General features: G+C 40.5%; 2 protein-coding genes across 2 annotated transcripts in view; one reads left to right on the top strand and one right to left on the bottom strand.

The window, feature by feature from the left end:
- DNAAF10 (dynein axonemal assembly factor 10) overlaps positions 1 to 24,714 on the top strand; it is an 86,123-nt gene extending 61,409 nt beyond the window's left edge. Inside the window, exons 2-9 of the mRNA XM_063443790.1 lie at positions 15,498 to 15,700; positions 17,029 to 17,129; positions 17,823 to 17,953; positions 18,712 to 18,813; positions 20,028 to 20,143; positions 21,178 to 21,312; positions 22,889 to 22,986; positions 24,171 to 24,714. Of these exons, the coding sequence (XP_063299860.1) occupies positions 15,515 to 15,700; positions 17,029 to 17,129; positions 17,823 to 17,953; positions 18,712 to 18,813; positions 20,028 to 20,143; positions 21,178 to 21,312; positions 22,889 to 22,986; positions 24,171 to 24,378 (1,077 nt within the window). The 5' untranslated portion in view covers positions 15,498 to 15,514 and the 3' untranslated portion in view covers positions 24,379 to 24,714. The remainder of the gene's footprint in view (positions 1 to 15,497; positions 15,701 to 17,028; positions 17,130 to 17,822; positions 17,954 to 18,711; positions 18,814 to 20,027; positions 20,144 to 21,177; positions 21,313 to 22,888; positions 22,987 to 24,170) is intronic.
- On the bottom strand, positions 5,876 to 15,184 carry PNO1 (partner of NOB1 homolog). The gene is made up of 7 exons (XM_063441419.1): positions 14,932 to 15,184; positions 11,117 to 11,266; positions 10,756 to 10,839; positions 9,634 to 9,694; positions 7,431 to 7,548; positions 6,489 to 6,559; positions 5,876 to 6,271 (listed from the first exon to the last, which is right to left on the bottom strand). The coding sequence occupies exons 1-7, from the start codon at positions 15,094 to 15,096 to the stop codon at positions 6,204 to 6,206; spliced, it is 717 nt and encodes a 238-aa protein (XP_063297489.1). The 5' UTR covers positions 15,097 to 15,184; the 3' UTR covers positions 5,876 to 6,203.
- Positions 24,715 to 25,130: the final 416 nt, after the last annotated feature.

The following is a 25,130-nucleotide window of genomic DNA, read 5'->3' as shown; positions in this document are numbered from 1 at the left end:
TAAACAAGACCATAGTTTGTGCCCCTTTTTTTTTTTTTTAATTCTTTATTTTTCTTGTGCGATGAGTGGTAAACATACATAGCCACGACAGCATTTGCAGGCAGTATATATAACATTTCAAGCCTTGGCAGTTAGTACAGCACTTTTTTTTTATAATTAACATGAAGTCAATAGATTAATATAAACATAAGTATAGAAAATATGCAGCCAGCTAGGTCGAACGTGCTTGGAACAATGTTAGGTTTGCCGACGCTTAAAAATGTGGTCGGTATACCACATATTCCAGAATAGACAATATACTCAACGGAGCGGGTATGGCCAAACTAATCCACTCAGAGATAAACAGCATCACATGGTCATACCATGCAGATGTAACGATCACCTTAGGAAACGTTCAACACCACAACAACTGGACATGGAGGCTCAACACCAACTTACTCACCGATGAGGAAATACTCACCACGACGCGACAGAAAATTATAGACTATTTCAACACTAACGACACAGAAGACATCAACCCAACAACACTATGGGCAGCACATAAATCAGTATTAAGGGGACATCTCATACAAGCAGCCACACATAAAAAAGGAACCAAAACACCTCCTAGAATTACAAACCGCCATGCGGAAACTTGAACAACATAAACAAAACCCCTCCACCACCACATACGCAAAACTCCAAACCATACGACACTCGATTAAAGAGCATACCATAGCAGAAGTGACACGCTCCATAATCTGGTCAAAGCGCTTGTTCTACAAAAAAGCTAATAAAATGGACACACTACTGGCGCGGACACTTCGACCCAGACAGGGACACAAACCCATCACGGCGCTTCAAAACACCGCCAACGAACTAGTTAACACACCAAAAGACCTTAACAACGCATTCACAGAATACTTTCAGAAACTATATAACCACACACCACGGGAGGGCGACGCTCAGACCCAATATATCACCCGCATAGCAGACTTCCTATCTCATATTGACCTACCCAGGGTAACAACAGAAGAGGCCAATACTCTAGAGGACCCCATAACACAGGAGGAGGTAGAAGCAGCGGTATAAACCCTTAAGGGAAACAAAGCACCTGGCCCTGACAGCTACGATATGAGCTACTACAAAAAAATTTAAGACGGAACTGGCACCCTACCTCACCAAATTATGCAATCACTTCCTCCAGGGGGGCACACCAGACCACGACATGGCTACCGCCAACATAATCCTGCTGCCCAAACCCAACAAGGACGTTACACTAGCCACAAACTATAGACCAATCTCCCTTATCAACACAGACTTAAAAATATTTTCTAAAATACTGGCGAAGAGGCTAACACCTCTGCTACCTAAATTAATACACCCGGATCAGGTCGGTTTCATACCGGGACGCCAGCTGTATGAAAATACGCGCAGGGGTGCAGACTTGATGTGGCTCATGTCAAAATCCAAGTTACCATCCCTCGCCCTCTCCCTTGACGCCGAAAAGGCCTTTGATAGAGTGCAATGGCCTTTTCTGTTCCACTTAATACAAACACAAGGCTTCCCCGACCCCTACATCACAGCAATAAAAGCACTACACACAGATCTCCAAGCGCAAACCATAACAGGAGCCCCGAAATCCCCGTTCCGAGTGAGCAACGGAACGAGACAGGGATGCCCTCTGTCACCACTCTTATTCGCGATCGTCTTAGAACCGCTCCTACACCTCATTAGAACCGACCCGAACATTAAAGGGGTGCAGTTAGGGAGGGAACAATTTAAAGCAGCAGCATATGCGGATGATATACTCCTCACACTCACAGAACCAACCCTCTCAATGGCCAATCTAGAAAAGCTACTGCAAACATACGGAGACATGGCAGGGTACAAAGTCAACCTTACCAAGTCAACGGCATTGCCATTCCATATACCGGACCAAGAGATACAACACATCAGACATACATACCACATCAAAACCAGCACAGACACTCTCATATCTCGGCGTCAGACTGACAACAGACCACAACACATTATTCAAGAACAACTACACACCCCTAATCACTAGGCTTAAAACCGACTTAGAAAACTGGACGGACAAACCCATCACATGGCTAGGTCGCCTACACTCTGTAAAAATGAACCTACTACCACGACTATTGTTCCTATTCCAAGCACTCCCGACCAGAGTCACCAAGAGCGATCTAGCTGACATACAAAAGGCAGTAGATGCCTTTATTTGGCAGAGAAAGCGACCCAGAATAGCCAAGACAATACTATACAATCCCAAATGGAGAGGAGGCCTGGGAATGCCCCACCATTACTATACCGCAGCTCAAGTAGCACAAATCGCCCACTGGCACTGCCTAATAAATCAACGCCGATGGGTTGACATAGAATCCTTCATGACGTGAGCAGACCTCCCACAGTTCCACATCTGGACACCAAGAGAACACAGAGTACTCTTACGGACAGAATGCCCAGCCATTCTTAACTCCATCAGCTTATGGGACCAAGTCACACGGAAATGCAAACTCACGGACCTACCGTTCTCAATGACCCCTGTCCTACGCAACAGAGCATTCCCACCGGGACTTAGGGCAAGAGACTTTAAAGGCATAGAAGCCACAGGCCTACAGCGCTACACTCACTTGTATATAGACAACCAACTAGTATCCTGCCAACACCTACAAACCCTTGCTCCGCTAAAAACATGCGACTTCTTCCGATACGTTCAAATAAGATTTCGCACAAACCACAGAGGTTAAAACCGCAAATGCCAAACCCACTACGTTCTTTGAACGAATCTGCTTAAAAGAACAAATGCCAGCGAAATTAATTTAACTACTATACAACCACATATGCTTAGAATCAGGAACATGGGGCACACAGACAAATGGGAAGCAGATCTAGGCGAAACACTAGAGGGGACAGACTGGCAAGACATTTGGGAGGCAAACGCAAAAGTGTCCATATGCACAGCCCTACAGGAACAAGCATACAAAATAATGCTACGGTGGTACACAACCCCAGTCAAACAATGCCACATGCAACTGAGCCCCACAGACACCTGCTGGAGGCTATGCGGAGAAAAAGGTACATATATCCACATGTGGTGGCACTGCACCAGAGTTAAAGAGTATTGGGGAAAAATAGCAGATCTGACCACCAGAAACCTACGACGACGAATAACACCAGACCCTTGGGCGTGCGTACTGTCACGACCAACAGAGGGACTAGACAAACATGACCAAAGACTACTGAATATGCTTAACTTAGCGGCTCGAAGAGCATTGGCACAATACTGGATTAAGCCCGAAATACCCCCAATCTCCCTAGTAATCTCCAAAATCAGGGACAATTATTTAATGGACAAGATGACAGCACAGGTCCGCAACACCAACATCACATTCCAAAAGGTATGGGCCCTCTGGGAACAATACGATATATAGAATCAAGACGTTTTAGCGCTCACTTACAGACAGATATTCACTCGTGCAATACAGGGTAATACAGCTAGCTTTACCCACAGTTCTCTTTTATTTTGTTCTTTTATTGTATATATCTTCCTGTTTACTTAACCCCTTAAGGACACATGACGTGTATGACATGTCATGATTCCCTTTTATTCCAGAAGTTTGGTCCTTAAGGGGTTAAAGTAAAAGAAAAACCACGACCGGCAAAGCAAAACAATCCACAACAATGGCTTCTGCGCAAGCCGCTTGAATGGTATCACCAATATATGTTATGCACGCTACTAACCTAACCTTCCTTTCTGTAACACCATTTGAGCAATAGCGGATGACTAGGCTTCTGCGTGAGCCAACAATAAAGTCGTACTGAATGCCTGTCGATACATAAATAAAGAATTGAGAAAAAAAAATAAAAATGTGGTCGGTAGGGGAGACCGCTTTCGCTTCGTGTCCCATGCTTGCCTAAACGGTTAAGTTGTCAAGGTATGATTAATAATTTACATAAAGAAAATAAACTGAAACCAGATATTCAATGCTCAACCTTGTGTACATCAGCATGTGTGGCCGTTATGCTAATGGGCTCTTAAAGCGTAATCTTCGCGGTGGTTAAGTTACGTATAGGAGAATCTCCCGTAAGAATATCGAGGTGTATGCTTAGTATTCGTTTCTTTTAGTTATTGTAGCGGATAGGTCGAGCTTAATATAGACAGTGACTAATGTTCGAGCCTGCACCAGAAACTACGCTCGAGAGTCAATGTACTAAGGTATTAAAATAAAATAATAAAATAAACTAGCAAGAAAATAGAACTAGGGTTTAAACTGTCTATGACACATTATAACCTAGATATTTCTCCCCTCCCCCCCCTTTCTCCGTTCCCTCTTCTCCTGTTATGTTATATCTTTTCCTTTCCCTTAAATTTTTCACTTTAGTTGTGCAGTGTATGGTATATACAATTCATAGTGCCCCAATGGCAGCAACAGGTCTATTGTCGCAAACCTTATCATGACAGGTTTGAACAATGTGCATTGTGATAATTTGGCAGGAGAATACCATTTGTACCAGGGGGTGAGTGAGCTTGTCTAGCGTCAGAATGAGGCGCGGGCTGGTATTAACGACAAGCTCACTATGAATATGTGGTTAGTACAAGGTAACACCATCACCACCTAAAACACTGCTAACAAACATAGTGGTGAGGTGTAAGCAATTGGGTTAGTCGGCAGTGTGAATTGGGGTCGTGTGTGGCAGTCTCCTTAAAGACAGTTTGTGCCTATTTTAATACACACATACCAGGTTTTCATGATACCGGGTACACTCCTTAGACATACACCAGTGGGGCTTTCAATTCTATACTGGAGGAAGCCTAAAATTAACACCCCAATGCCACAGACACATTTATAACATTATGTGGGGTACAGCTGACACATTCTGACAACTAGTTAAAAAGCCAGTAAGACTTGCATTTTTGATGGATCTCTGGACAACATAATGTAGTTGTTCACGTGTCTATAGCCTGTCCCTGCAGGCTTTTTGCTGTAAACACTACCTGTTCTGAGAAAAGGCAATGTTTACATTGTTTCCTAGGGACACCTCCAGTGGCAGTCACTCAGGTGGCTACTAGGTAAGTGATGCACAGTTTGCCGCATTCATTGCATCTGTATGAGGAGATGTTGATTGGCCTGCCTCCATGGCCGAGATCATCAGAATTGACAATCTCAGCCAATCCAATGGTTTTCCATACAAATAAAGTTGTGCAGCTTTTTAAAGGGACGCTAGGCACCCAGACTACTTCAGCTCATTGAAGTGGTTTGGGTGCAAACTCCCATCACCCTTAACCCTGAGCATGTAACTATTGCAGTTTTATAAACTTGCAGTGTTAAGTCCTCTAGTGGCTGCTATGCATGAGGACTTCCAGCTTCACAGGAATCCCCATAGGAAAGAATGGAATAATGCCTTCCTATGGGGAAATCCTAATGCAAGCATGGTCAGTGTCGCGCATGCGCATTTGGTCTCGCCAGCTAGAGGCAGGAGAAGGTGGGGGTGGAGCTGAGTCAGCATTGGACCCAGGTAAGTGACAGAAGGGGTTATTAACCTTGACTAGTTTGTTTTCCTGGTACTATATAGTTTCCCTTTTAAGGGTGGCCCGGCCACCTAAGAGGTGGCTTTAACACTACAGGGTCAGGAATACACATTTGTATTTCTGACCCTATAGCAGGGATAGAAAACCTTCGGCACGCCAGATGTTGTGGACTACATCCCCCATAATGCTCTTACACCCATAATGCTGGTAAAGCATCATGGAAGGTGTAGTCCAAAGCATCTGGAGTGCCGAAGGTTGCCTATGCCTGCCCTATAGCATTCCTTTACGATATTTTGTTTGTTGAACATTCAAAGCAGTAATACAAAAATATACCAGCACTACAGCTAACATTATGGAAGTCATAATTTATTTGAGATTCTTTTTTACAGCTGCTGCATTAAAGATCAACTTTAGAAGGGTCCATTGGCTGAAAGTCTTTTAACACCGTGTAATAATCTGAATGAAACAATGTAATGCCAAAAGTCTGGCTTTCATCCTTGAAGTCAAGTTGGCGAAGTCCATTAACACCTTCCTGACGGGTGATAGGAAAAATCCATCATATCATGATAGTCTTGGCATGTAATTCCTGAAAGGCTTGAAATGTGCCTCTTAAAAACTGCAGAACCATTATGGCGAGTCACTGGAGAATTCTGCTCGTGCTCTGACTTTAGCATTAAAAGCGATCTGCTGCTCTACTGGCCACTGCCCGGATGTTACCATACACTTTCGATGGTGGGCTTCCTGTTGAGAGAAAAGAAGGGGGGAGGAGAAAATCAGCCACCTTATTTCAACACATGCAGTTTTATTTATGGGAATGGATATTCAAAAGCAACTGACTGGCATCATTAAGTGTTGGGTTTATCATATGACATTGAGCAGTAAGGGGGGATGGGGGGGAAGAGAACAAGAAGTTTGGAAGGGACATTGTAAGCATTTAAGGTTCCAGATTTCTCATTACCTAAGATAAGGTTGCATATTGCAGTCCTTGCCATCTTTATATTCTGAAATGATCCTAGAATGTGTATTTTTCTGCAAATATAAAATAGGTCAGTGTACAGTACACTTAATATACCACATTCACATTAACTGTGTAATTATTCCATTTATTAAATATCAAATCTATGGCAACCCCATTTAAAGCCCCCATGTCAAAAAATGAGTTAATTATACCATTCCCCCCACCCCTTTTTTAAAAACTTGTCACACCATTCACCATTTTAAATTATCTCCAAAATTTAAGGATTACGAATTGCCCTTATTCCAATTAACTGACAAACAGTTGATGTAACAAGCAGGTAGGTTTGTTTTATTTTAGGTTCTAGCAACATTATTTCAAAAAAAAATTTTTTAAATAATCAGCAGTAAGTGAACTAACATTATTCGGTAAGGAATGTTTTCCAATTAAGATGGATTTCCTAAAAAAAAAAACTGCATTTTAATCAACATATGCGAGTCTCCACATTTGTTCTAACCCTATATTCGAAAGGCCCTCATGTATATCTGTAAATGGTGAAGCCACCTAATAACTGGTGAGTGGCTTTCACCAAACGAATCCTCATAATGGAGTTTACCAAAAGTCTGTCACATAGGATAAGGCCATAAACTGAACTTAGGGTAAAAATTGCTAAAAGCTCAAATTAAATCAAGAAAACACACATGCAAGACATGTGAAAGGTCATAAAAATCACCAACAGCAATATCTACATTAGTCTTAAACAAAGTTTGCACACAGTCTTAAACACAAGTTCACAAAACTGCTTATCCAAGTATTAGCAATAATTCTAAATCACAATCTATGCACACACCCAGGTCTACTCACAATAAGCGTGACATTTCCAAAATATTTATTCCATACAAGAAAGCAAATAAATTGACAGCAAAATATTTAATTCAGACTTACGAATCGGCAAGAACTATCCTTGTTTTTGTGACATTTTCTATTGTGAACTTAGTCTTTCCTCCTTTCCCAGCTATTCTTCCAATTGCACGAGAAAGATGGTCCCCCTTCAAAGGCTTAACTATATTAAAGAGAAAATGAGATTAATTTGTGGTCTACAAATGGTTGTCCAATTACTCATTAAGAGTCTTTTGCTGTGATATTATTGTCACATTACTACACATACTGTGTGATCACCATGTCCTCAAACACGAGTAAATAAGATTGTTCTATACATGACTATCTCCAGTTTGGCACATGCAATATGAAGGGCTAAGTCCTGTGTTTTTACCATGTAATCAGCGGCATCACCCAAGTGAGCTAAACGTGAGAGAGAGACACAACTTATATAAAAATCCAAATATAATGTCTGTGAAATTAATACTGGTCAGAAGGGATGCACAGAAATTTTGGCGGTGTAACGGACCGTTTCACACACAAGAGGATAAAACCCAGTTTAGGCGATAATCCCCTTTCCAGATGCACAGGCAGCTACTGCAAACACCATTCTCCCGACTGGAACCACACAAACAGCTGAACAAGAAAAGCAGACATCGGCTTACACTCTTGGCAGTCAGCATACAATCCCATTCCCCCAAAGACCGAGACGACACATCACTTTGAGGGTTAAGCAAGAACTGACAAAATTTTTAATTTACTTGGGACTAGCCCATTTGGTCATTACATTAACATTGCTGTGAAAACTCAATAAAATTACAAACAGTCAAATCATAGCAGGCAACATTCAGTGACTTATTATAACATAATTACATATTTATAAATAGGTGGGGAAGACCATAATTAACACAAATGTCTCTCCTGCATGCAGAATTAGCGATATGCAAATCTACCCGAATATGCAAATTACCAGTCTTGCTATTCAGGTAGTGCATATTACTGTTGCTACCAACAGAGGGCACTACACAAGCTCCATAGCCAAATCCACCTAAGGGGTAGCAATCCTCAGCAGTACAGGAGAGCAGGCAATACATCTCAGGGGCCATAGTCACATGGCAGGAGGCTGGCAATCAGTCTTCTCCAATGCCCAGTGGCAAGGCTGGTACCGCCACAGGCGGCAAAAAGTGCTACCCCCAAACGCCAGCTCTGGCTTACCTGGTGTTCCCCCTCTCCCTGGGGTCCAGTGGGGCTGCGTTTCAATCAGAGGCGGCGAGAGAGCTGTGATCTTCCTGCTCTGCTCCCTTGCACGCAGTTTGCTGATGCAGTCAGAGCCGGAATATGACATCATATTCCAGCTCCCGACATAAGTAGACAGGGCGCGAGGGAGATCACAGCTCCCTCGCCGCTGGGTGGAAAAAGTGTTCATTTAATTTATAATAATTCTAATAAGGTCTGTGAATGCCAGTGTCCGTGCGTATGTGTCAAATCAGTAAGAGTCTTTGTCATTGAGTGTGAAGTGTGCGCGTGTGTGAAGTGTGCGTGTGTGAAGTGTGCCAGTTTGTGCTTAAAGGGATACCGTAGTGCCAGGGATACAAAGCTGTATTTCTGGCACTACCAATCCTTCTGCCTCCCTGGTAAATGGGTTGTAAACCGTTTATTTACTTACCTTATCAGAGCTCCACCCCTACTCTGTCCCACAACAAGCAGGGTCTAATGCGCATGCGCAGCAAATGCTGTGCGCACATTAGACCTCCCCATAGGAAGCATTGAATCAATGCTTTCCTACAGGGGAAAATCTGACGCTGGAGGTCCTAATGCAGAGCAGACTTTGTACTGCAATATAAACATTGCAGTTCTCTGGGACTGCAATGTTTAACATTGCAGCATGAGGTGCAAAAGGGACACAGCACCCAGACCACTTCAATGAGCTTTAAAGGGACACTGTGGGCACCCAGACCACTTCAGCTCATTGAAGTGAGCTGGGTGCAGTGTCCCAGTCCCCTTAACCCTGCAAGTGTAATTATTGCAGTTTCTCAGAAACTGCAATAATTACCCTTTAAGGGTTAACTCACCAGAGGGACTTCATGGTGGTTTGGAGACCGAAAGTCACCTAACTGATGCTGGACGTCCTCACAGTGTGCATGAGGACATCCTGCGTCTGTTAAATCCCCATAGGGAAGAATCCCTACTAGTCAGTGTTCTGAAAATAGTTTTTAAGACACAGACGCATAAACCACACATGAGAATCAAATCTTTTCAAATAACCTACCGTCTGTGACCTCAAATGTTTCTAAGAAGAGGTCGTCGAGTCGAACCAAAGCAAGGGCATCCTGCAACACAAAACGGTATATTATATTTGCGCTTAAGCTAGTTTTTCCTTCTGCTTTGAACTTATTTGCATACACCTGACTTCTTTATTGATTGTCCAGATACTCTAGGTTTCATTCAGGGGGCAGCTAGTTGCAGTTAATAAGAGTACAAAAGTGGGGGAGTTTTCCATTTTACCAAACTGGCTCATATAGCTTAAATTCTGCAACTTGTTTGGCAACTAACCACAGCTCACTTTATATTTTCAAAGGGTGTAAAACTTTATTTACAAGAAGCACAGAAATCACCGAAGTCTATCAAATAAAATCAGTTCTAAAATATGTAGATTTATTTTTCCCACCTACAATATAATCAGAATGTAAGTTTTCATGGACTCTTACACATTTCTCACACGGTTTCTTTGAGAGGTAGAGAATATTGCAGCAGTAAAATTATCCTAACCTCACACATATCCAACAGTTTGCCAGCCTAATGCTTTATATAACAGCACATACAGACATTATTGCCCCTTTAAAAATTGTTGAAACTACTGCATATTTAGAGTTTTAATATTCTCAAAAGCTTCACATTACAGGAACATCTAGGCCACCAAACAGGCACATTTTAATGAATAAAATGTAAGATCTATAAACAAAAATTAGGACATGTTTAACCCCTTAAGGACCAAACTTCTGGAATAAAAGGGAATCATGACATGTCACGTGTCCTTAAGGGGTTAAAGAGGGTGCTGTCATGTCTGAGTATTTCATAGATGAACGATAAAATCTTTTATAAAACAGCCATTGACTGCACTGTAATTTAAATGAAATCACAAGATAAAGTAGGGACTAGCAAGCATTACTTTCATAAACATCTGTTTTGTACTCTCGTGCAGTAGTTCAAGTGCCCGGAACCCACAACATGCCTAAAAAGGAAGATGGTGGCACTCACGAGGAAGAGTTTCCAGTAAATATATCTCTCTAAGTTTCTCCCGGGACTGCCACATATCAAGCAGACAAGCCACGGAATTAGCAGAAAAACAGCAGTCAATAAGTTACTTTTGAAACATGCAATTAGTACTTACCTCAACCTGGAATCCCAAAATGAAAGCTTTTACAAAATCAGCAGCTTTTGTCAGTGCACCAACATCTGTTGTCTCTTTACAAGTCTGCAATGATTAATACACGATACTATTAAAATATATAACAATATGACAACTACAATGCTATGAAAGGCCAAACCATGAATGGTCTGTCGGTTTATTTATATTAACACGATGTAAATGTACAATAAAGTAATCTTATCGCTCTAAAGCAATACAATGTTTACATCTGTCCAACAACAAGCCTATGTCCGCTTGGACATTTGGAAAAATACATTTATAATGACTGAATGTCTCTTTAATAGAAAGAAAAAAAATAGATGGAAACTTGGCAAAATTTTACCTTTATTTCCACATTTCTTGATTTTAAGTTGAAGCGAACTTGCAGTTGTAGATGTTCCACAATGGGTGTAAAGATTTTCATCCAGTTTTCCTTAAGTGGGGTGTATCTGTGAGAAGGCACGGGGATTTTTCTCATTTCTTCTCTGCCTCCCTACAAAACACGCGAGAGCAGCATTGATACAAATCATGCAGCAATAATATTACATCCACATACAGTGACAGCTCTACAGTGTTTTTACAGCCCCCAAATGAGCAGTTAGGGGAACAAATATCATGTATGAGTAATACATACACTATACAAAAAGAGGAACGTTAACAAAATAAACAAAAAGCAATGCCAATAATATGTGAACTTTGTTTTGTAATGAAGTATGTGTCACAGTCACACATTAACCTTTGGCTGAGGCTTCCAGTAAATACATGAAACGTGTATTCCCAAATACTATAGTGTTTGTTCCATATTACATATACAAATTGTAATCTATTGCGTTTATTCTCCTTATGGATATCATAAACAAGCTTTTATATTGTAAAAGTCGTTTAAAATGTAATAAAGATTCACAGAATCCCATGTATTGACCGATTTCTCTTTAAAAAGACGTACTGCATTAGCTGGCATAACAAAAAAACGTGGGGGGGGGGGGGGGGGGGTTAGAAGTTATAAAAGTTTTCTGTTCTACAAAATGATGCACAATGTAAGCGGGCGCCAGTGGAATGTGTCCGCCGCTTCCAGTGGTTTATATGGTGATTGTCCCTCTTCGTACTTTAGAACAATTTTTAGAACAGAACACTATGTGAAATCTCCCCAGTTCACTCTGCTGACTGACTTTTTGCTTCTGAACATGGTTGAATCAGAGTTTGTTGTCCTTCTGAGGCAGTCAGCAAGTGTCTCTCCCCAATACGAGGTCTTCTTTAAATGACATTAATTTAGACTATTTTCATTCCATATATTAGTCTCCAGTTATTACAGTCCCAGTAAAAGCTTCCCAATCAAGCGTTGATTCTTTCATATGGAGAATGAAATATAATTTTTTTTTAATTAAGAATAAAAGGAGCAGATATACATATGAAGCAAACCTTAATTTAAAGGAACACTAGGGGCACCACAACTTCATTGGAATGAAGCAGTTATGGTGCGTGAGGTCCATGGTGCTAGATTACCTCGGAAAGTACCCCAAAATACTGAATTCAGCCACTGCCCTTCCACGTCTTGAAACAGGAAGCCAATCATTGGCACCCCATTCATAAAAACAGCTAGAGAAACGTATATATTATTTCAAGGCATTTTCTTAAAACAATGTATAGCTATGGATTTGCTTAGAGCGCCAGCTGACACTCTCCGTCAATCAGCTGAGAGAAACCCCTGTCTGAGGTTTCCAGTTTCAAAAATCAGAGAAGAGAGGAAGGGCAGGAGCAGAGCTAAACATAACTTGTTTCAAGACTTTGGGATTAAAGCATCGGTGTATGGTTTAACCCTTAGTGGTAAGCTGGCGCCAGGAATCTCCTGGCACCATAACAAATGAATGGGACACTATAGGAATCAAAACTACTTTAGCTTAATGAACCAGTTTTAGTGTATAAATCGCAGAGAAGGTTCTGTATCTTATACCTGGTCTGACAGTGCGCAAGCCTGTCAGAGCGAGCGTGTGTAGGTGTGCACCTGTCAGAATATGTGTGTGTGCTCGCGTTTAGGTACCTGCCCCTTCCGATCGCATGAGGCAGGTGTTTTCACCCACCTTTTTTTCTCCACACCGTACCACCTCAATGGAGATGATCAATCTGTATGCTCTCAGCTAAGCCAATGCTTTCCCTTAGGAAATCATTGGGAGGATTTTGTGCATGCGCATCAAATGTATCAATCCGCAACTCCTCATAGGGATGCATTGAATTAATGAATCTCTATGAGGAACATTCAGCGCCTCCATGCAGAGCTTGGAAACCCTGAATGTCGGTGCTGCACATGGTGAGCAGTGACCCAGGACTCTCTAGTGGCCGTTTGAGTGACTGTCACTAGAGGTGTTGTAAAGCAGCAATTTAAACACCGACTTTCTGCTGAAAAGGCTTGGTTACACCGAAAAGCCTGCATGGTATATAGTCACCAGGACAACAACATCAAGCTGTGGTGGTTCTGGTGACTATAGTGTCCCTACAAGAATTGTAGAAAATGACTGGCTCCTAACTTTAGCGGTCTCCTAGATTCCAAACAAAATTTGTCAAGCTCTGATTTAACCGTATATTCAACCTGACACTACCATTATGTCTGACAAATGGCGAGCGTACAACCATCTATTTGGTTTAAACTACTTATATTTGTGGGTAAATCACTCACTGAACATTGTAAATCCGAAGACAGGTGCCCCCACACGCAGGCAGTGGATTCCAAGTAGGGAAAGGCAAAGTTTAAGAACAAAATCCGCTTGGACACTCCTAGGAGCACATTGGATTTGTACCTATGTGAATTTACGTGGCGGAAAAAGTCAAACAGTGAGGATGACCTATTTCTAGATTTCCAGAAAAGATTGCAGCGTATTGGCATCCAAAGTGACATTACTATATATATATATATATATATATATATATATATATATATATATATATATATATTTCGTTATAATGTACATTTATTATACTGTATGTCTTAAAACGTTTCAAAATGTATTGCAGATCAGTTCCAAATACACACAAAAAAAATAAGATAAACAAAGGCTACCTAATTTGTTACAAATGCATAATAGAATAGGGGATCATCTGCTAAATACAGATCAAATGGAGAGACATAGCGTTTAACTGTGTGAGTAAGTGAAGTTTTATAGTTTACAATTGGCCACTCACAAATTGTCAGATGTAAATCAGCCTTGAGTGAAATCTTTTTCTTCTGGTTCTTCGCACTCCCATCAGTCAATCAGAGTATTTGCTCAAAAGAGAAAGTATATGGAAAAAATAAAGTGCAATTCCAGAGTAAAGTATAAAAAGAATTTAATAACTTACATATAAGTTAAAAGCAATGAGCATATCACCACTGGGTGTCCTACGCGTTTCGTCCTAAGATGGGACTTCCTCAGGGACTTGGTGCATCAGTAACAACAGAAAATATGTTATCATAACATATGATAACATAACATAACACAAAACATAACATATTTTCTGTTGTTACTGATGCACCAAGTCCCTGAGGAAGTCCCATCTTAGGACGAAACGCGTAGGACGCCCAGTGGTGATATGCTCATTGCTTTTAACTTATATGTAAGTTATTAAATTCTTTTTATACTTTACTCTGGAATTGCACTTTATTTTTTCCATATACTTTCTCTTTTGAGCAAATACTCTGATTGACTGATGGGAGTGCGAAGAACCAGAAGAAAAAGATTTCACTCAAGGCTGATTTACATCTGACAATTTGTGAGTGGCCAATTGTAAACTATAAAACTTCACTTACTCACACAGTTAAACGCTATGTCTCTCCATTTGATCTGTATTTAGCAGATGATCCCCTATTCTATTATGCATTTGTATTGAAGACAAGAGGAAGTCTTTGGGGACCTTGTTCTGGAAACTTTACCCCACAAAGGGAAGTTCCATTTTGCTTATTAACCATCACTGTTTTTTCACTGGGGTTGTGTGCACATATTCCGCTTTGTTTGTATATATACCTAATTTGTTATACTGTAACTTTAGTAAAAAGTTTCAAACTTTATTGAGGTTAGGTTGAAAATCCCAGAATTAGTGTGGGGCAGATAACAGAAAGACTCTCACCCCCCCCCGGGGAGGGAAAGGGGGGGGTCTCTGGTCACTGTTTCTCCTGCTTTCCGCACTTACCATCAGACTGTCACCGGACACAGGGGGAAAATCCGGCCTCTTTCTCGGCTTCTCCCCGGTCTCCATGGCCTTCCCATCCTCGGCCGCCTTCCTCTTCCTGCTGCGCTTGGTGGTCACGCTGGTGAAAGCTCCCTCGGTGGCGCTGGCTGCGGTGTCGACCTCCATGCTGACTCTCTGGGTGCTACACGTGCAGAGCGTCAGCCATCACACACTCACCGAACAGGGCGGAGCTACAGCACTGCAGCGCATACACCACTTTCACAATGACGTAATACGAACAGGACCCCCTCGACGTCATATCCGGATAGTTGTCCCGCGCGCTGCCTGCCTACAAAATTCTGCATTTTGACCGTTTTCTGCTCCATGTCAGCCCGCTCGCCGGCCTTCAGGCTGACTTCCATGGGTGGGTTAGCACTAAATAACCGCAGTACCTGTTTCCCCGAGTTGCGTTGCTCTGGCGGGCAGTCAGGCGGGCGCGGGGCAGCCCGGGGGGGGTGGGTCCTGGCGGTGTGGCAGTTTGAGAGGTGGGCGGAGCTCGGAGAGTTGGTGGTTTGCTACTCAGACAGCCGGTGTCCCCGCTACCATGTCCTCCCCGCTGGAGAAGCCGCAGATCATCGCCCACGTGCAGAAGTCGGTGAATTACACGCTGTTCGACTGCAAATGGCTGCCGAGCAGCGCCAAGTTCGTGTGTCTGGGCAACCTGGCCCGCGGGAGCGGCATCATGCAGGTCTACGAGATCCAGCACGGGGAGGCCAAGCTGCTCCGGGAGGTCAGTGTACCCCGACCGAGTATAACCGGAAAACCGGCCCCCCGGCTCCCCCCAGCCCCGGGGCACTCACCGCCCCGAATAGAAACCAAAATAACCGAATCTGGGAGCTTTTAACTTGTCTGTACGGTTTGCGTCACCTGTTGTCATGGCAACTGATCCTGGGCACAACAGGGGTTTGAGACTTGGAGAAAAATATAACATAATGCTGTGACAGAAATAATAACAAATATTCTGTCAACAGTTCAACCACTAGTAAATAATATTAATTATTATTATATATATTATTTATTGTAAAGTGTGATTAGTATTTTCTATATACCCAGTAGAGATTACAATTTGGACATTGTGATTATTATTATTATTGCCATTTATATAGCGCCAACACATTCCGTAGCGCTTTACAATATTATGAGGGGGGATTTAACTATAAATAGGACAATTACAAGAAAACTTACAGGAACGAGAGGTTGAAGAGGACCCTACTCAAACGAACCTACAGTCTATAGGATTCCAGACATGTACATATATAAGGGCCGTGTAATTCATTTGAATACTTTAGATAGTAGGTTTCCTGTTTGTAGAAGTTGAGATCTGCCTGTGATGTGTAGGTTTACCTTGTTGCTAAAGTCTGTGCTTTTTGGGAGTTGGTCACTCTATAAAACAGAAGTTGGGAGTGCCATCCACTACTATGTGGACCTCGATGTGAAATCCGGAATTATTCTAATAACCGGTGTCCCTTTAGTAAACTGATTTCACACAGGATCGTTCCTGAAAGCACTTTCACCACACGTATGACAGAATTTTCATAAATTCTGAAAACATGAACAGCCTCATTAATGTGCCATGGTGTCTAAATATCTGTAAGATGGACATCTCTCTATATGGCTGACCTTTCTGTTATACAACGGAATAAGAATTATGGCTTTGAAAATATTGCGCTTGACGATGCAAGGAGAGTGTGATCTCATATCACTTCCTACCTTTACAATGGGTCCATAAACTGCACAGTACAGCAAGAGGGTCTGAGAAACTGGGTCTGGCTACGCTAAACTCCAGTGGCAAATGCAGCCACTCTTGATCCCAACTCCAAAATAGCAATAGAACTTACAAAGATACAATCAAATGCAGTTAACTCAAAGTCAAGTGTAGGTCTGTATGTGTGATTGACAAGTTTATGTATATGATTGTCTAATTGTATGTTAGTTTGGGGAAGCACATATGAGTGAAAGTGTTACCAATTAATGTAGAATATAGTGTTGCTTATTAACTCATAGCGCAGAAGTATTAGAATTATAAATTTAATGTTGATTTTACTTTGTATCCCACAGATTGAGAAAGCTAAACCTCTAAAATGCGGGACCTTTGGAGCCAGTTCTCTGCAGCAGAGATATTTAGCCACAGGCGATTTTGAAGGAAATCTCAATGTGTGGTAAGGGAGTGTTCCATAGCTCAGTATTACGTTCAGTATTTGCGGGCGCCAGTCTCTTCCTCCATGGAGAGCAGGAAGATCCTGCAGTAAGCTTTCATTAGCTTTTCTGAACTAGACCCTGCTGTGCAGTCCAGCTCATTGGCTGAGAATAGTGACTAATCGCTTTTGTCCAATGAGCGAATCCCTGCTCTCTTAATGAAAAGCGCTTCCGGCTAGAGTGGAGAGTGAGATTGGTGCCCGGTCAGAAGTCAAACAATTAGCAAATGGTTTGACTGCTTACATTGGGGGAGCATCAGGGAACTCCTGGCACCATAACCACTATCTCACACTAAAGTGGTTATGATACTTATGTGCTTCTTTAAAATAATCTACCCATGGACTAATTGCAAGTACAGCTCATTGCATGCCTAACTATAATGGTAGGTATGAAAGTGAGACAGGAGTGTGTAAGCTGATTAGAGTCATGCCAGTGATGTGCATCAAGATGCAAACCTAGAAAGGAGCTCACAGACTCACCAGCAGCTCACACTGAGGGGGGAAAAAATAGGATATCTGCAATAGGGGTCCAAAATCACCTTTGTCCCACCATTTTTGTGATTGTCTTTCCGTTATATAAAATCTGTTTTACGTTTATGTGGAAAAGGCTAAAATTGTGATTGTTTAGTCACATGACCTGTTCCTTTATGTTCGCAGGAATTTAGAAGCTGCTGACACCCCTGTCTACTCTGTGAAAGGCCACAAAGAAATCATTAACTGTATAGACGGAGTGGGAGGATTAGGCATCGGTGAAGGGGCCCCAGAGATCGTCACTGGAAGCCGTGATGGTAAGTCTTTATTGACTAAAATACAAGGCTTCTTGCAGCATAAAATGTATGAATAAAAAGTCTGCATTTCACTTTGCATACGATTTATATTAGGGTAGTAAAGCGGCACTAAACCCTTTATGAAATAGGTTTATGAAATACTCATATTGACAGTTGTAATTCCTCTGAAATGGCAATGCAGTCAGAAGTTTTATCAAGACAGGTTAGGGACCATTTTCCTATGCGTGACAAGTTTGACAAAAAGGTGGAGCTACCTACAGTTGTGACGGCTGAGTAGAAAAAGGCTTTGTCTATGGAGAATCCCTCGGTCCTGCAGGATGTGAGAGTACAGCGTGAATGTTGCCTTCTGACTTTTAGCATTATTTTCTTTATACGCATGCTTTCATGTCTCTCTCTCAATCAGCTGTTTTGTTTTTTTTTACTTCATAAAGATGTGATGTTTCAAATAAGATTTCTGAGAGTTCAGCTTGCCGAGGTGCTTTATGTGTGAAGACTATGTATTTTTATTATTTTTTTTTTTTCATTTTATAGTTTTAGAGATTAATCTTGTTGTACCTCCTTGTTTACCAGTCCTGTTACTTTCAGGTAGTTTTAGCTCCGTTTTTTCAGCAAGCAGGAACTTTAAATGTGAATGTCTAGATGAATGTGAACAGGAAGTAAACCCAGCCCTATTCCAGCTAACTTACATAAAACATCTACTTGTAGAATAAAGTACTAAAACAGTCTCTTTTTTTCTGTTTCTTTCTGTTGTGTTTCAGGAACAGTGAAAGTCTGGGACACGAGGCAAAAGGACACCCCTGTTGCTAATATAGAACCAGTAGAAGGAGAAACCAAGAGAGATTGCTGGACAGTCACATTTGGTAAGTTATATGTGAGTATGTAAGTAATTGGAGCATACCATGCACATCTTTCTCCAATAATGCCATATACACATAGATTGAGGGGATGCCATGTGCTTGCGCAACATTTCTCTGTAGATGTCAGAGGGATCACAATGATGGTGACGAGGTCGCATCGCAAATTTCAATGCATTTTCTGCACAAATACCCCAGTAAGCTCCTCAATAGTATATACTGGTGTATGAGCATATGGAACCTCTTACGTGATCACTCTGCTGCAGTGGTTTTATGGAAAGTTTTCTTTTTTAAAGCCAGCACAAGCCAAACACAACCCTGGCCAATCCACATCTCCCCATAGAGATGAATTGAATCAATGCACCTCATTGAGGAAAGTTCAGTGTCTCTATGCAGAGGGCGGAGACCATGAATGTCAATGCTGCACAGTGTGCAGCCCTGCCCCAGGAAGCACCTGTAGCAGCCATCAGAGGAGTAGCCAGTGAAGTTATCACTAGGCTGTAATGTAAACATCGCCTTTTCTCTTTAAAGACAGTGTTTACTGGAAAAAAGCCTGAAGGAAATGATTCTACTCACCAGAACAAACACAGGCTGTTGATTGTGTCCCTTTAAGACAGATCTAAAATACCCCAAAATATACAGTAAGTGCCCAATAGGAACCTTGTTGTGTAAATAAGCTGAAAAGCTCAGACAGATATATATTCATTTGATATTTATTTCATGCAAGCCTCTCTTTATCACATGATTGTACTAAAGAACATATCCAGAAATTGAACGTCGGGTATATGTGAATAAATCTGTACAGTTTAAACACGTATGAGGGGTCTGCTAGGTTGGAGAAATTATACCTGACGTCCTCAGCCCATCACTGGCTGCCCAGCAAGCCTTACTATTCGCTGTGGTGGCTCAGGACAAATGAAGAGAGGAGGTAGAGGTTTCAGGCACCAGATGACCAAATGTGGGGCTAAAATGTTGGAAAATGGATTAACCCTTGAAAGTAAGATGTCGCATAGACACTTCTGTCCCCTTGACAACCTCAATTATCTGGAGTTGTTGTAGAATGGGAGTGTTCTTTTAAAAATAAGTTCACATCCTCTGGACATATTAGAAATTGTTTTAGTTAAGGTTTACTGCGATGCTTTTCTGTGTTTGATAGTTGCATAAAATATAGTTTAATATATATATATATACTTACTAAATTTGTTTATCTTTTATTCTAGGCAATGCCTATAATCCGGAAGAACGTTCTGTGTGTGCAGGATATGACAATGGGGATATTAAACTTTTTGACCTCAGGAAAATGGCCTTAAGATGGGAAACTAATATTAAAAACGGGGTAAGATTTTCTTTTTTTTTTGTCCTGAGATTGTGTTATCTTGTGTGAATTTTCTGTGTACCTTTATAGATTAGTCTACTACGATCATCCAAATTTACTCCTTAGCAACATGGTAGTACTAACTAATAATACGTGGTCACCTGACCAGGTTATCAGCTTATCATGATAGAGGGTGGGCTATTTAAAGCCCGTGTATGGTCAGCCTTGTTCGGCATTCCTGATGATCTTGACATAGAAGTGAAAACACCCGTTGCGTTCATGATCCTTTTGTATTACTTTTTTATTTTTCTCTTAGATGTGTAGCATACTTTTTATGTCGTAGAGGGCTGACAAATAAGTAGGTATATTCTGCCGAACTGAGTCTGTTATCCAGGGCTAGCTCGGGGAACCGCCTGTCTCAGATATTTTCTCCAACTCACACCCTATAGTGTCCTCATTGGTGTGATATACCCTATATAGCTACTCAAAGTAACTGAGCAGTCTTACCCCAAGAGGTTAACTGTGGGTACTACACCTTTGTACTATATCTTGGTTATCAGTTAAAAGTACGCAGGTTGTCTGTTGGAGCTATTTTATGACTGTGACTAATATAGAGTACTACACATAGGAATTAGTATTTTCATATCCAATATTTCTTCTATTCATTAAAGTTTTCCTTATATTCATATTAATAATTATGGTTTTATTAAACGGTTCATTCATAGTTATTTTATTTATATTTTTATTCACATTATTTGCACACATCTACTTCTTTTTTTTTTTTTTTTTTTTTTAAATCTCATTTGATGACTGGCTAAAGTTTATTGCCTGCAAGCCTCATGGGAAACTTCCCAGTGATGGTCAGCCAGGTTTGTACTGTGGCTATATTCTGTTCCTGATTAAAGAGATTTTTTTTTTTTTTCCTCCACCATTTTGAGCCAGAAATGACTTGTTCTAGCCTCTATTCTGCTGAAAGGTGCGTTGCTGCTCTTTGAGTTTTGAAGCATTTTACTGGATCTGAACTGATAAGATATTGCTTTCCCTACATTTTATAGGTCTGCAGTTTGGAGTTCGATAGGAAGGACATAATAATGAACAAATTGGTTGCTACGTCACTAGAAGGGAAATTCCATGTTTATGACATGAGAACAGAACACCCTAAGAAAGGTTTTGCAAGTCTCACTGAAAAGGTAAGTGTGTTTACTTAATTCCAATACCTCTTTTTCTTGCAAAGCCCCACAATGCGCCTAAAAACGAAAATAGTGGAACTCCTGTTTAACACCTTCCGCTGAGCAACAATACATTTAGAATCTCTTAACATTGCCTTCAGCTATCTTATTGTATCTTTAATATTATATGATTAAAAAGATACTGAATTTTTCCGCACAGCAGCTGGGATACCAAAAACTGGACCCTGATCTTCCAACTGCAACACATACATGAACACAGACACATGCAAGGCCTACATTTTTTAAAGCTAATATTAAAATAAAGTGTACTTAAAATATGATAATAAACTTAGAAAAAAAATGTGGGTTGCCTCTCCTCCTTCTCTCTTTGTAAACACTAATGTCAGAGGAGAGGGGGAATGCCAAGGCAGCATTTGTGTTTTTTTTCTTTTTATATTTTATCTTGCCCAGACTCTAATAGTACTTTACAAACAAAATGTGTGAACACAACCCCAGTGAAAATAGTGATAATTGAAAACAAAACGGAACTTCCCTGTGTTAGGTGAAGTATCCAGAAAAGGTCACCAAAGACTTCCTCTTGTCTTCAGCATAAATACAAAATAGAGTAGGGGATATTCTGCTAAATACAGATCAAATGGAAAAACATAGCGTTTAACTGTGTGAGAGTAAATGAAGATGTATGATATACAATCGGCCACTCACAAATTGTTAAATGTAAAACAGCTTTGAGTGAAATCCTTTTCTTCAATATTTTCTATGTTCATCTTCATACTCCCATCAGTGAATTAGAATATTTTCTCAAAAGAGAAAATATATGGAGAAATAAAGTGCAGTTCCAGAGTGAAGTAAAAAAGAAATTTAATAACTTACATATAAGATAAAAACAATAAGCATATCACCACTGGGCGTCCAATAATAGTACTTTATATAGACCTAATTTAAGCCTACTGTAGTGGTTATTTCTCCAGGAGTCCTCTGATGCTGTCCAATGGCAAGTAGTCAAGCCATTTTGTAATGGTTTCACAATTTTTTGGGTCCTCCATGTAACTTAGAAACATAGAATGTGACGGCAGATAAGAACCATTCGGCCCATCTAGTCTGCCAAATTTGTTAAAATACTTTCATTAGTCCCTGGCCTTATCTTATAGTTAGGATAGCCTAATGCCTATCCCACGCATACTTAAACTCCTTTACTGTGTTAACCTCTACCACTTCAGCTGGAAGGCTATTCCATGCACCCACTACCCTCTCAGTACTGTGCACAGTGCTGAAGCAGTAGATCCCATTCTTCTTTAGCAATATCGATTTTTGTCCCTATTTTACATCGTCACAAACTGAGAGTGCTAGCTGACACCGCTCCCTTGAAACCCGCTTACTTGTTGGATTCGACACAGCAATAAAAAAAGTTTGTGTTTTTTTTTCTCTCGTTATTTTCATTTATTTTATTTACCATAACTCCTGTACCTTGCGTTACAAAACCGTGATAATTTTTTGCAGAACTGACTCATTTTTGGTTTTATTGACTGCAATGATGTTATTTTCTAACTTGTCTTCTTCTCCAAAAAAATAAAACCAGGTTAATAAATCCACTCTCTGGCAAATTCGACATCTTCCGCAGAATAGAGATATCTTCATGACAGCAGGAGGAGCAGGAAGTCTCCATCTTTGGAAATAGTAAGTAACTGAACTGCTTGCATTCACTCAACGTTTTCTAGATGAGGGGTGTCCAGGTTCAGCCTGACAGTTTCTGAACGACTAAAACCATATTAAGTTGCTAGACTTAATTGTTGTAGTCCGTAATAGTTGGGGGTTTCAAGTTGAAAACCCTTATTTCAATAAAGACTTGAAATGTTTTTTGATGAGTGAGAATTCAAAGTGAATGTTGTATTTAAGGCTGAGATAGCAAAACTAAAAGCAAAGCTGTTGAGTAATTTAGAATTCTCCCACATCTTATAAAGTACAATTTGGTATTGTTGTTTTCCTTGAATTGTCAAAAAGTGACTAGAACACTCATCTAGTAGCCACCATCAAAATTCTTGGGCCATTAATATTCTTTTATTTTATTTTTTCTCCCTTTTCCTTATTGTTTAAAGGAACAATATAGTAAAAATCAGTGTAAAAGTGCAATGGAAATCCAACTTTTAAAAACTGGACAAAATACAGATTAATACTACCTTAGAAAGTGCCCTATTCAATGTTAAAAAAAACAAACCACACATCCCCATCAAGTGCCAGAATCCTACTGACTACTACCAGTATGTCGCAATTCCTTGGGATGGGTCTGTTCTAGTTTGCCTCAAGAAAAAAGGAGAAAAAAACACAATAGTGCAGATAGACCAAAAAAGGAAAATTTGGGAGATTTTAAGCACACTATTCCCATCTTAGGCTATACCAGCTCACATATACCGGAACCCTTATGAAGAATGGTTTATCGGTGTCTCTCCTGTCATTGACTTTATGTTCTCTATCATCTCCTCCCCACCATTTAACAAGAAATGTGTGTGTATGTATATATATATATCTCCATTTCAATATCTCAAATCTCTCAGTATAGTATTACACTCACACATTTAACATGCAGTTGTCATTGTATTCCAGAATTCAGTATTCTCTCAATCAGACTGTTGTTGGAATACAACAATATAATGTAGGGGGTATAACCTCTAAAACATGTTTCACCTCAAATCCAGGCTTCCTCAGTCAGTGAGTTAAGTTCTAAAACCAGGCTATTCCAATACTATTAGAACTATATATTCTGTATTCTATGCGTCTATATGAAGGAAGGGATGAATAGTTTTTGTTAGAAATTGCGGTCTTGTCATTGCCATTTGCTGAATATATTTATTTTGCTTTTGTAGTGAATACCCTGCTCATCGATCAGAAAAAGACTCTGATGGTGTGGAAAAGGGAGTTGCAGGAACGGTCAGTCTTCTACAGAATGTGACTCTATCGACACAGCCGATATCTAGCTTGGACTGGAGTCCAGATAAGCAAGGATTGTGCGTTTCTACATCGTTTGACCAGGTTGTTAGAGTGCTGATTGTCACGAAGCTGAATAAAATTTAATCCAGATGTTCTACAGCTGCAACAGCTACTCATAACAGACTATTGATCCAGGTTCCGAGTATTACTTTTGGACATCGTTTTTTTTTTTTTAACCAGGTTTACGAGTGGGGAGCTATCCTCACATCTGATATAAATGAGACAAATAACCCCATATTTTAATATATTATCCTTCACTGTCCTAGTCCCATTTTGAAAAAGTTTTTTATCTCTTCTGATTTGACATGATGAAAGTGCCTCTAATATCTTTATTTTCTCAATTCAGGGAACAAAAACTACCCAATATGACTGTCTATTCTTTGTGTTACAAATAAACAGCAACCTCTTTCTGTTTCATAATTTTCTTTCATGATTGCTCGTTTTTCTAAAAAATAAAATCTATTGCATGTTTTTCGTGAACTAAATGAACTATGAGGAAACTGTATTGTGTTATTTATTGTCTTTGTAAGGGCTCAAGGCAGAAAATATAGTGTATATATTGTTAAATCTCCTTTCTTCCAGCCTAAATGCCTGACCTCGCATCCTATGTATAGCCCTGTTTATGAATAGATTCCCAGATAATGGTTTGTACTGACCCCGAATATATTTGTATCATGTTATCATATCCCCTCTGAGGTGCCGTTTTTCCAAACTAAAGAGATTGTTGGTGTGGGACATACCTTGACATTGGCAGGTGAGCTTGCATGGCCCTTTCGATGGTACCAAAACACCTTTGTTATTTAAATGTCCATAGGAAATTGGGATAGTGTGCAGGT

Source organism: Pelobates fuscus, chromosome 2 (assembly GCF_036172605.1).
Source record: "Pelobates fuscus isolate aPelFus1 chromosome 2, aPelFus1.pri, whole genome shotgun sequence".
Lineage (NCBI taxonomy): Eukaryota > Metazoa > Chordata > Amphibia > Anura > Pelobatidae > Pelobates > Pelobates fuscus.
This window is presented reverse-complemented; position numbering and strand designations above follow the sequence as displayed.